Source organism: Stegodyphus dumicola, chromosome 12 (assembly GCF_044657685.1).
Source record: "Stegodyphus dumicola isolate Sdum_Otavi_A_Nest chromosome 12, ASM4465768v1".
In the NCBI taxonomy this organism is placed as follows: Eukaryota; Metazoa; Arthropoda; class Arachnida; order Araneae; family Eresidae; genus Stegodyphus; species Stegodyphus dumicola.
Genome location: NC_140779.1, coordinates 87,426,242 through 87,439,888, shown reverse-complemented (window position 1 = coordinate 87,439,888; position 13,647 = coordinate 87,426,242). Strand labels below are relative to the sequence as shown.

Sequence of the window (13,647 nt, the reverse complement as noted above, 5' to 3'; positions counted from 1 at the left end):
AACATCTGTAATTTATTTCTGAAAGGGTTATATTCATAGGACAGACACTGCACAGAACCAACATAGTGTAGAATTGACACCAGAATAAGAAGGGCTACTTACCAATATACAATTAACATTATAATGTAGAAATTTTGATAATGATATAATAATTAGTAAGAGGATTATGCACATATATTTTCTACACAGAACTGTCAATAACAACACGCTGTGCGATGGACATTGCATAATACAGCTCAGAATTAGAAATAACACATAATCAAGAACAAAGATTTTGATTATTATTGTTTTAATAGACTGGTATGACTGACAATGGCATAGAGTGAAAATCATTTTTTAACTGCCTTGTTGATCCTGTCGCAGTATAGAAGTTATTTCTATGCAGTGTCAGTTCTGTGTTGTATTCCCTTTATGAAGCCCAAATGTAAATCATAATTAAATGTGCATAATAAAATAATGCACTGTACTACAGCTGTCAAATTCACTAGCAAAACTAGTAATTATTTATTAGTGATTAACTAGATGTACAAGATGTAGATGTCTCATTTAAAAATTTCGGAAATTTTTCAATCCCAGGCAAAAGCTCATATGCAATTATAAATCCCAGATATCTGATAACTCTAGTTATACTGCTGTAGACTTTCCTATTCTTTTAAGATGGTTAAAATTTCAGTAGTGAATCCCACAGAGAAAATAATTCACAAATTTTAAACTGTAACTTTTTTATTCAAAGCTATTTAATCATGTTACACTTAAAATATTGAAGGGGGAATTCAGTAGTAACCTCTTAAAAGTATCAAAGTGCATATTGTGCAGTTTTTGTACATGTCTAAATTTTAAATAATTCATATTTGAAAATTATATACATATTAAACACATAATGAATATGAAAATATAAAAATAAAGAGTATAGTATGCATAAAATGAAAATAATCATACAGATTATTTATAGTAACAATTAACATATTTTTGGTATAAAATGCATTCTATACTTGCTCTATACTGTAACAATTATTTGGCACAAAAAGAATGTTTTTAGTTCTAAAGAAATATTTCTACAGTCAACAAAAGATATTGTGTTTTAGATTGTTCTAACAAAATAAGAATATTTTTGGAATAATTTTTTTAAATATAGAAGAATAAATTTATGTACAAAATCTCTTAATTTTTTAATAAAAGAAATTAATATAAAATTAAATACATTTTCAACAAACATAAATCAAGTAAATAAATTTCTCAGAAATAATACAATGCAAAATTTTTTTGCAAAATTGTACATTAATGATATGGTTCATGATTCGTACACAAAGATCACAGAACATTTCATTATACTATGATTTTCAACAAGTGAAACACACAAACATTATTATCAACTACTTTAGTCCAAAATTGGAAGCAAAGGTAATACTTTTAAAATACAGTCATTTTAAATTATAACTGATATGAATAATTTATAGTCGTATAATTCACTAAACTGTTTCATTTCTTTGTTAGTAATGCTAACCATAAATCTAATTTAACAAGCAGAATATTCTAATAAACATTTCCATAATAGTTAAGGCAGCTATTATTTAAATTTTACACTGACACAGAAATGGTGCAATCACACTGAAATAAAATCATAAAATATTATAGCAACCACAATAACCTTAAAATTAAGGATATTTATCAAATGGAACATTTGTAATGTCTGGTATATGCAATATGTCATTCAATGAGCAAATGATATGCTTAAATGTTTCAAGCAAAAAGAAAATAATTGGGAATGTTCAATAAAAATGCTAAATAATTCATTGCTAAATGACATTTTACTTCAAAAATGCTTACTAAAGCAGTAAATCTCCTTTTATATTCATAGCATATTATTGTAAATTAAATTTTAAAGCAGTTTAGCGAATTTATGAGATTATTAAACAAACCAGATTGTATAAAAATTTCTTCTGCTTTGGGATATGTAATACACAATATTAGAAATACTGTATTTACTCACATATTTTTCTTGTTTTTATTACTAATTTTACTGCTTGAAAACAGGGAGGGGAAAATGCATGGCATATGCTGTTTCTAAAGAAATGGCTTACATGATATATATAGCACATAATATTATTAAGTTTCTTACACAAAATACTTTCTATGCATACATTTTCATTGTCATCATAAATCAGAAATTTCTAAATCATATGCTGAAAAAAATACAGAGAAAATTACACTAGGGAAGAATATGCAAGTAAATATGGTATTAATTACAATAAGTTTAATCATTACAATAAGGCTGTAAATTCTCAATTTAAACAAAAATGATACATTGGATTTTAACATTATTATTGGATTTTAACATGTCAGCTATCGTAAGTTGGCAAATTTTGGGATTTTGTTCTCAGAAACCAGTTTGATTTAACCATATTATTCAAAGCCAAAAATATATAGATTAAAAGAGCAATATTTATAAAGTATTCCACTCATGACCCCCCCCTCCAAAAAAATCCAAGAAATGCATTACTTCTGTCCGATCTGTGAAAAAGTTATTTTATGCACAAGATTGGTTTAAAAGTAATGCATAAAATAAAAATACTTTTCTGTTCTTGAATTTTACTTTGAATAAATAATAATAGTGAAATTATTAAAAAGTTTTATGTATACTTCCTGTTCATTTATTGATATACATACAGTTTGTGTAAGCAAGCCTTTATTTTGTTTTTTCTCAGAAGCAACCTTTCCTTAAATACTTTATGATTGTATATGTAATAGTATGAAAATGACAGGTAAAAGCACTTTGAGGTATCGAATAGTTAGCAATCAGCACATTAAATTATAATAACTCGATGCATCATTAAAAAATAATTTCAGAGTATTTATTGCATAATTTACTGTGTTATTTGCTTTTAAATCAAGTTTTATCAAGAAATACAATTACAATTTGAAAGACAAATACAGCACAGCTTAATGTAATGATTAAAAAATTTTGGAAAAAAAATATCCTAAAGGCATGTGTAATGCCATTAAATATAAATCTTTGAATTTTTAGGTGTGCAGATTGGTGCACATTATTATATGTTTAATTAAAGAAACTATATCAATAATAATAATATGTCAGTATTTCATAAGAAACGTAGCAGCAAGTATTTTAGATTGAATCATTTAAAATTAAAAATATGACAATTTATTTTCTAGTCAAATAGATTAGAACTAACTGCTTGGATTTAAACAACTTAAAACATTCCCATGTTTATTGCAAGGCATAAACAACACTGTTCAATGCCAGATTGGAATACTGAAGATCCCGTATGAGAATTCGAAGGAATGGGCTGAAACATTGCAATAGGTTTATGCAACACATGTATTATTTATGAATAAAGTAGTACTGGAAATATTAAAAAATCAATATTACAAAACTTTACACAGTCTCTTCCCCTTTTCACTAGAAGTAGGAGTTTATTTTGAATATATTTTTTTGAAGTTTATACAGAAAAAATAAAATTCCAAGCATTATTTTACTACAATAACTGATATTTTACTTTTTAGAAATATCTTAAATATATATATATATATAAATAACATACAAGTAACTATAAAAAAAATTGAATAAGTAAAGACATTGAATTTGTTATCACAAGAATTTCTGTACTAAATACTAAATTCTTTATTATTTATAAATTGCAGTTATTTAAGTGTGACACATGTGCAACACTAGTTTATTCTCATTAGCTTACCACATTTCATAACTTAATTTTATATTACCCCTATTTATTCAACACATCTGGTTAGAATATAATGTGCTATACAGAAAAAAAGCTCTTTAGGAAGCCACTTCTGCAATAAAAATTAACTATTTGAATACATCATACCTATAAGCTTTTCTACGAAATTACAATTAAGTTTCTCCAAAGCTACATATCTGCTATTGACATACATCTGCTGACTCATAATCATAACAGAGCTGTTCACTTTTAATAAGGTATACATAAAATACTGCATAAATAGTCAGTTTAAAACATACAATAAGTGAAAACATGAAGGACATCAACTGCCGCCAAGAAAGTTCAGGAAGTCCTATTAAACTGACAGACAAAACTAAGTGACCTCTTAAATGTATCTTTTTGAAAATCCTGGTTATCACCACAATTTTAGAATTCCTACATGCATTAAAACAACCGATATGGAACTACAAAACTTCTGCAATAAACTCCTCTTATGTGTGATGTTAATAACTTGAAAGAATATTGGTCAGAGGTTTGCTTGGGGAAAAAAAAAAAAAAAAAAAAAAAAACATATTTTCAATGGAAACTAGTATTAAGGAGTGAATAAATGAGAATTAATTTTCAATTTGTTATTCATAGCTATATGCTAAATGAACAGTTTCTGCTAGAATGGGTCATCCTAATTGTTTAGCTTGACAATGCCACGAATTATTCTTGAAATATGGACATGGCTCTTCGTTGCTACAAATTAAAACATAAATGCTTTGAAATACAGGGAACATTTTAGATGATTATGCACTGCCTAGATAAATACTAGCAGTTCCATAGAAACAAGTTGGTTGTATTTCAGCAATAAATACACAAGTTTACATTTATTAATTCACAATAAACACTTAACTCTACTTCAATTAGAGTACTTTTTCTTATGATATTTGGAGAGCAAATTTATATCTCTTGATTGACTCAGCTACTAAACTCCCTACCATAAATAGTTGGTCAGTTAAAATTAAAACTTAAATTACATACTTTTAGGATATTATTTGATTTTTTCTAGATTTATTTTATTTAAATACTTTTATATTACAGTTTACAAAATTTTTAATAAAACAAAGATAGCAGCTTGGCACTCAACTTTACTTACATTAGCGCCATCTATATAATTTGCAGAACACACTTATATCACTTAGGAAATACTTTTGCAGACCCCAATGCTAATATGGTAGGTAAGTTAGAATTAAAACTTACTATTTACTTGCTTTTAAGTATTTTTTATGTAGTATTTAAGTATTTTCTAGATATGTAATTATATTTTTAAGTATATATTTATTTTTTATAAATTATGAATTAGTTCTTTTTAGTTTCTTATTGGTTTATATAAATTATGTCTAGTTCCTTTTAAGTTTCTTTTTCATTGATATGCATATTTGTGTCGGGGAGGTTTCTGTAGACAAGGGTTTCTAAAATGCATTGGTTTCTAAATTAATTTTTCTGAAAAATTAAATTTAATTTTTTTTAAAATTAAATTTAATACTAGACTTTACATTGCTTAATTCTCAAAATACGTCATTATTGGTATTTTCCTTTTAGACCTTTATTTTAATTGCTAATTTCGCAAGGTACCACTTTATTGGTATTTCTTTTTGGACATGTTTCACTATGTATTTACTTTTGGTTTTGACTTTTACCCTTGCCTGCATGAATGACGAAACACGAAATTGAATGATTGAAAAGTTAGGTTTGGAGGCAACTTCCCCTTGATAAGTCTGTCTCCTGCCTGCTCAATAGCCATTCACTTATGCATTTTAAAAAAATTTCTTAGAATAATTTTAATTTGCTAAATTGATGAACTTATTTTCATGGTTTGGTTTTGCACTTGATTTACTTATGCTATCAGAATTTAAATGATATTGTAGATTAGTTCGAAAATTAAATCTTTTATATGTTTGCACATTTTTTTAATTATTTTAACTTTAAATTTGCTTTTTTATGTATATACATGTTTGTTAAAATTTAAATTTCATTCCTTGCAGCAATGGCGCAAAGAATTAATTAAATTTGTATTTAAATTCAATTTATTCTTTTGAAACAAGTTTCCTGAAGTATATCGCATTCTGATGCAATTTGGGGATGTGAAAGTATAGATAAGCATAAGGAAGTGGCCAGCTCAAAGCAAAATATTATGAAAAAGTTGTCGTGAATAAATCTGAATGTTGGCTTCAAAGACTGCACATCCAATTTCTTAATCAGAACAACCTCTATTCAGAAAGGAAAATGAAAAAATGTAATTATAATTCATAACCAGAATCTTACTGAAAAGAATGCAAAATATAATTTTGTTCAGAGATAGGTAACTCTTTGATTCAACTATAAGTACCATAATATATAGAAAGTACAAACACTTTTTTCCACATAGTGTACTTCTCAAACATAGCAAAGAATCATCCAATTGTTTTTATACTGCTTTTATAAAAAAAGATACTTATAATGGACTAAAAATTACTTTTCTAAATCTTCAAATATATACACATAGCTTAATGGTTAATCTTTTATAACTATAACAAAAAGTATTTTAAAATAATACACATGAATGTAATTATAACTCATAACCAGAATCTCGCTGAAAATATACTGAAAAAAATGCAAAATATAATTTTGGCCAGAGATGAGTAACTGTTTGATTCAAGAATAAATACCATATTATACAAAAAGGACACACACTTTTTTCCATTTAGTATACTTCTCAAATACAGCAAAGAATCATTCAATTGCTTTTATAAAGAGGATACTTATAATGGGCTAAAAATTACTGTTCCAAATCTTCAAATACATGCACAACCTTTATGGTTAATATTTCATTAATATAACAAAAAGTATTGCAAAATAACACACATGGATCCAATGATGAATAAATGGATATTCCCTTGTAAACTTCCACACAAAAAATTCTATATACTATTAAAAAAAAACTGTTTCAAAAGCATTTTCTTTTAATTTGGTAAGTTGATATGAAAGTTAAGAAATACAGTTAAAAGTCATTAATTCGGACCTCAAAGCTAAAAACTTTCTGCGCATGCGCCGCGTTGACACATGCGCTTGACACACGTTTACGCGTGTGCGTAAATTTTTACGACTGCGCATATGCGTGTGCGCAAGAGCAGAATACGTTTTTGCGTGCGCGTTTAATGTATAACGGACGGTATAAGCTAAAATTATCTAATTATCTATTTCAGTTAATGTTGATGATTGCGTTGTTCCTTAATCTTCGAATTGGATGTAGCTTATTATTTTTTGCAGAATGCAAAAGCAATTTTATAAAAGTAAACTTGAACTTTTGATTATGTCAAATAGAATTTCCGATGCTGGAGCTCCCAAAAGATCTACAAAACGAAAGTATGTTTCGATGTCCATCAAACAAAAAGTGGAATTGCTGCAAAAAATGGATAAAGACATGAAGAAGGTGACAGAGAGGTTAGTGAAAACGAAAAAATTTCGATTGACAAGTTAGTCGGTATTCTCGGCACAGCAATTAACGAGACTTGAACAACGGAACTTTGTAACTGAACAAGAAATTATGTCTGTTTATAGAATTAAAGAGGAAGTATTATCACGTAAAACAAAGCATTTAAGCAACTTACATTCAAAGAAATGTTTAATAAAGTAAACAAATAAATATTAAGCTTTTTTTTTTTTTGTAAATTTTGATACCCTTTAGATCATAATTGTTCTTTATTTCATAAATTATGGTTTCATATTTTTAATTTTAGAATTTCTGCATGCCATCTTAAGAGATTTAAACTGATGATCTATAATCCGGAATCGCCGAAGTCCCGACGAGTCCGGATTAACGACTTTTGACTGTACAATAAACTCTTGCCGAACGTGGGGGTTATTGACATATTGCACGTATGGCAAAATCATGTTCTACAAAGTTAACTTTTCTATGGAAAAAAAAACTAGATATAGTTCAGAAAATAAGTATAATTTATACAAACCTAAATATTATTGTAATTGAAAAGTGAAAAAAAAAAAAAAGGGAAAATAATACAAATATTAATTGAAAGGATTTTCATTATTGCTTAAAAAGTAGATACATGGCATACTTTTTTTTAATAACTGATGACTTTTGCTCGGAATAATGCTTGATGCAACTCATTAAAAGTTTTGTAGTAAGTAGTGCCAAGTTTTTCAATACCTCTCATAAACTGTCTTCTTTCTTCATCTGGCTTAATCAATCAGACAGTTACTATGCTTATGCAATTAAAAAATCATACAGTTACTATGCTTACACTAAAGACTCTTCTTCCAATCACTGCTTTCACCATCTATTGGTGTTATAATATCATATAATTCTTCAGTTGTCATTTCATGATTGTCATTCTCGACTAATTCTTCAATTTATGTTTCTTTCATACCTGAAAATTCTTTGCAGCCTGTTGCTTTTCGCTTCATTTTTCAATCAATAGAAACCCTTCAAAGTTGTTAACAACTTCTGGCCAGAGCAGAACTTGAATGTTGCACTTTTCTTTCTCTAAACATCCTGACATAACGAGTTTTGAATGTTTTTGTACGATTCCTTGATCCACTGGTATTAAAGAAGTGTTGTTCAGTGGAAGGCATAAAACATCTACATTTGGATGCATTGTTGCGAGAGCTTCAGCAGTATGTCCTGAAACATTATTGAGAATTAGGAAAACTTAAAAGCTCAGGTTTTGTTTCTTTAAGCAATGTTGGAATTCTTTAATAAAATAATTTTGAAACCAGTCATTAAAGAGGACTACTGGATTGAAACCTATGCTCTGTAGTGTATCATGTATAACTGAAATTCTTGTGTTGGGCAAATTAAATGGAGACAATTAAGATAATGCATATAAGCAAAATCACATTCAGCAAGGATTTACTGTATCACAGATTGATATATATGATTAAAAAGTGTCATTTATAAATCTGTATTCAGGCATTAAATACGGTGTATCAAAAAAATGAAAATTTTCTTACTAATCAGGTTGCAGATGTTGTACTGCTTTTTACTGAGATTTTAGAAAATCAAATTTATTTATAACAAAATATAATAAGAATATCATCTCTAACTATTTAACCCATTAACAGCCAAAACTACAAGGAATGATTTTTTTTTTTTCTTATACAAATAATATTAAGTATTAAATATTTGTAACATAAATTTACATTGAAAATAAAAAAATATTCTTACCTGAGGAAAAATTGAGTATTGCATTTGTACAACATCAGCAGAATAAGAATAGAGACGTTGAGTAAGTATGACTGTACTTGTAAAGTTTTTCTTTCAGTGAAGCACTGGATTATTTTTTTGCTATACAATGTTATCACTTTACTTGTAATTTAATATTAAAATTTACATTGTATTTCTTTTACAAATACAGATTACTTTAAACTGAAAGACTAAAATCATGATATAAATCTACATTACATACTTTGCATCTATAAACAGTCTGGCTATGGCATTCTTTGTGACGAAGTCTTCTGTTATCCTCAGACTTTACGATAAAATGGCTACCATCAACTATGCAGTGGTTTTTGAATGCTGAATTGACTAAATCTTCTTGTTGCTGATCTATTTCTGGATAATTCTATACTTTCAACAGGAGTTTGCAAAAGGAATAATGCAATCTTACATCTGAAATCTAAAACAAACTTTTTATTTCCAATAGTAAAAAGTCATGATATTTTCCATGTATTTGTCAAGGATACATCTATATAATTAGTAAATATTGACCACCACCACTTTTTGCCACTAACTCTTATTCTGTAATTGGCTACTAAATAGCCCCATAAATTGACTCCTCCCATTTTGGTAGTGTACTGTACAATAAGATGAGGTTGAGATACAAGAACCTTTTTCCTTTGTGCTTGAATAATGGGAAACACTTTTTAGGGCTGATTTTTTCCAAACACAGAACCAATACTTACAATCGAATTGTCATTCCATCGGACAAAAATTATTTTATTTTTTCTTTATACTAGAAATCATATTAACCTCCATCTTTCTTAAGAACACATTTCACTGTTTCTGTGTGCACATTTGTATGCAGTTTTCTTCAAATGTTCCTATTGCACTAAAACCTTTATTTTATTTTTTTTTTTTTTTAGATAACAGAGAAGATGAAATCATAATTAACGGTTCCTTTTTTTTTTATCCATTTCAAGTTTTCAGTTTTCGCTTTTTAAACTTTTCGTATGACTAGCGCTGTTTTTAGAAAGCTGAAACTTATTTCTTATGTGAACTTTTAACTTCCCCAGCAGTATCATTTTGTAAAACATCATTACCATTCCTTTTGTCTTCATCACTAGCTTCTGCATTTTCTGGTGGAACAACAACAATATCAGTTCTATTCTGGTCATTATCATCACCTGTTTTTTCATCAAACATTTTTTGAATGATTTTTTCTAATGTAAGGTACTTTGTTTTAAGTATTTTTAAAACATGGTATGAATATCAACTAGAGCATCTAAAGGCATGAGTAAAAAAGGGGAATACCCTTTTTCCACTGATGTTGCACCAACGCAACACCTACATGCTATTCCATCCCCACACAAATACAAACAACTGATTGATGGAATATTCTGATAAGCGGTGGTCTTGGCTAAAAATAGATCACTCCTAAAGATGGCAATTCTTTCGTAAATTTTTTCGCCAAAAGTACTGCTCGATAATTTTGCTTCAAGTACGAGATTAATTATTATAAAGAATATTGTCATTGAAGACAAACCTTCTTTTTCAGAAATAATCATAATATTCCTTGTACAAAATAATCTGCTAGAATAAAATATCTTCTGTAGTTATATTTTTATATGCATTTATTTTGACCTTTGCATCAACACAACACAAGCAGTTGATGGGTTAAAAAACTCTTCATTGCAAAAAGCTGTATAAAAATTTTTTAATTTAACAGGCCACAAAAACAATATCTAAGCTTTACATTTTGCTAAGTCCCTTCTTTTAAAAACATATTTTTCCTATACTAGTGATTATCTTCTTTATAATTAATTAAACCTTCAAAGAAAGAATTACATTATTAAAATATATTTTTCCCTTCTTCTTTCCAAGTCAATCACATGAAAATAATGCTTTACATTTTGCCTAATTCATTTGGGAAAAAAAGCTATTTACTGAATAGTAAAATGTTACAAATACACAGATATGAATAAATCAACAATTCATGCAATGTAACAGTGATTGCAGAAATGAAAAACAAAGATTTCTAAAATATTGTACATTTCTTAGTAACTTAAGAGGGATAATATGGTGACCGAGTAAACATCTGAAACATGCTACAATGAACATTTAAATTGTATTTAACAAATGGTGAGGTAGCAAATCTAGAAAAGTGCAAAAATACTTTTTCAAAATACATACAGATATTTATTTTTTTAAGAAAGGATATAGTAAAAATACCTTTATAAAAAGTTAAACTGTGAGAGAAACATGTACTCAAATCACTCGCACATAAGAATAAAATCGTGAAACATGTAAAAGATAGTTAAGCACATTTATGTTAATAACATATCACAGTAAAATATGTAAATATGGCTTTAACAAAAACAACTGAGTTTATTTTTAAAGGCTATACATAACATATATGACCAGAACAAAATAACATTGCGTGCAAAACTATGTATTCAGTTAACATTTTAATTATTAACAACTAGTTCTGTTCAATAATTTAACAGTTTCATAGTACAAGCAAATAATCAGCAATTAAGACCATACATAAAGTAAGCTTGTGATAAGTTTTAACATTTCATATATATTAAACACATAGTATCAGAATTAAAATTTCAGTAAAAAGACACATTAAACTTTGATTAAATTCTAATGCAGAATATAAACTGAGTAATGCCCAAGTCAGCATGAAACTTTCTTTCATAGCAATCAGATGAAATGTGACTAGAAGATGAGAATGAAATGGAATTAATTCATTATTAATAGTGCAAACAGTTAATACAGCACAAAACCATGATAGTCAAACAAATATAGCTGAAAGTCTAAAACATCAATCATAATACTTTGAATGAAGATCCTTATTTATCAGGACCTAAAGTGTTGTTCGTTCATCTAATACAACTTCCACTTCATTTTCTACCAATGATTCTGTATCTTTGTTCAGTTGAGAACTCTGACTTCTGTTAAGAGCAATAGCTGCTGCAATATCACTTCTCATTCGATTTTTTCGCTTCTTACAGAAATTAGCCTAGAGAAGGAAAATATACATAAAGCAATTTCCACACTTTGATAAAGCATTAATCCAAATTTAAACACTGTAAATTTCTTCCTTTATTACAGATTCCTATGGTATCACATTTATAGTCATAAAATATGTTTTAATTTCATATCACAAATTATTGTATGAGAAAAGACATTCAAGTAAAAAAAAAACAATTACACATACATTTAATGCAATTAAAAAAATATTAGCACTCATAATTGAATGTAAATTCTTAAAACACTTTAATAACAGCACAGAAAAGATGAAATAAACATTTCTGCTAAAATCTTGCATACAAATTAGATGAACATATATATTTAATTTTTTATTTATTAATAAATATGTTAATTTATACAATATACCTAGGTTGTTTTTTTTCAACCTCCAATCGCACAGTATGATACAGAAAAGTTTGTGCTCGCTGGGTCCCACAGATGTTGACTGATGACTACAAAACTCGCCGAATGGTTGCAGCGTTTGAGTTTCTTGATTGTTACAATACTGACAGAGAAGAGTTTTTTAAATCCATTGTGACAGGTGACGAGACATGGGTTCAATATGACACACCCGAAACGAAATGACAATCACAACTATGGATGCACACAAATTCTCCAAAGAGACCCACAAAATTCAAATGAACCTTTAACAACTGTAAGGTTATGGCAACTGTTTTTGGGACCAAAAAGGTGTGTTGCTTGTGGAGTTTATGCAACCTGGAACAACAATTAATGCAGATTCATATTGTGAAACTTTGCGAAGCTTACAGAGAGCTATTCAAAACAAACGAAGAGGCATGCTGACTTCTGGAATAGTTCTGATCCACAACAATGCCCGTCTTCACAGCGCTCGTGTAACCCAATGGCTCCGTCAGCAATTTCAATGGGACATTTTCGAACATCCACCATATAGTCCCGACCTAGTGACTTTCATCTGTTCCCTGAACTGAAGCAGTGGCTTGACGGAAAGCGCTTTCAAAATGACATGGAGCTGAAAGAAACCATCACAACTCACTTCCAATCAATGGCGGGGACATTTTATGAAGAGGGTATTGCAAAGCTTGTTCACACATATGACAAATGCCTCAATCGTCAAGGTGATTATGTAGAGAAATAACCTGTATTGTACATTACATTTGGTAATAAAATCTTTTTTGTGTAGCCATCTTTTCTTTATAGCCCATTGGAGGTTGAAAAAAAAATAGCCCTCGTAGTTCTAATTCAGTTGATCTTTACTGTACGGTACCCCTTGGTTTCTATCTGAAAAATATATCAAGTGGTATTGGTTGTTCGTGAAATCTGGAAGCCCGAAATAGATTTTTTCGTAATCTTAATGTTGACAATGTTGGCAAAACTAGCCTTGCGGACGATTTTTTTTTTTTTTTTCTTTTTTAAGTTTTTGTCATTAAAAAGGGGTTATTTCTGCTAATATCGCCAAAAGTGTTATGATAAATTTAGATTTTGGCTATTTTTTTGTAATGTAACAGAACTATTTTTAACTGTAATCGAACTATTGTATTGTTCACCATCTAGTGGCGAAGAGGAAAAACGAAAGTTGACCTCCAGCTGCGATGATGATAGGTTACTATGTACTAGATGTCTTTGTAATTCTAATGTTTGATGTTCCATTTGGCACATGTTTCATTATTTTTTTTTTTTTTTTTTTTTTTTTTTTTTTTTTTTTGTAACCATTCCTCTGTGCTCTGTTAA

General features: G+C 28.4%; 1 protein-coding gene across 2 annotated transcripts in view; it reads right to left on the bottom strand.

Moving 5' to 3' along the window:
- Nucleotides 1-705: 705 nt before the first annotated feature.
- The window catches only part of LOC118200250 (uncharacterized), a 54,855-nt gene continuing 41,913 nt past the window's right edge, over nucleotides 706-13,647 (bottom strand). Inside the window, exons 8-9 of one of the 2 annotated variants that reach the window (XM_085806680.1) lie at nucleotides 11,742-11,926; nucleotides 706-11,622 (exon numbers count right to left, since the gene is read on the bottom strand). In XM_085806680.1, the coding sequence (XP_085662806.1) occupies nucleotides 11,771-11,926 (156 nt within the window). In that variant the 3' untranslated portion in view covers nucleotides 706-11,622; nucleotides 11,742-11,770. Of the gene's footprint in view, nucleotides 11,927-13,647 lie in introns of both variants that reach the window. The other variant, XM_085806679.1, reaches the window with a different exon arrangement.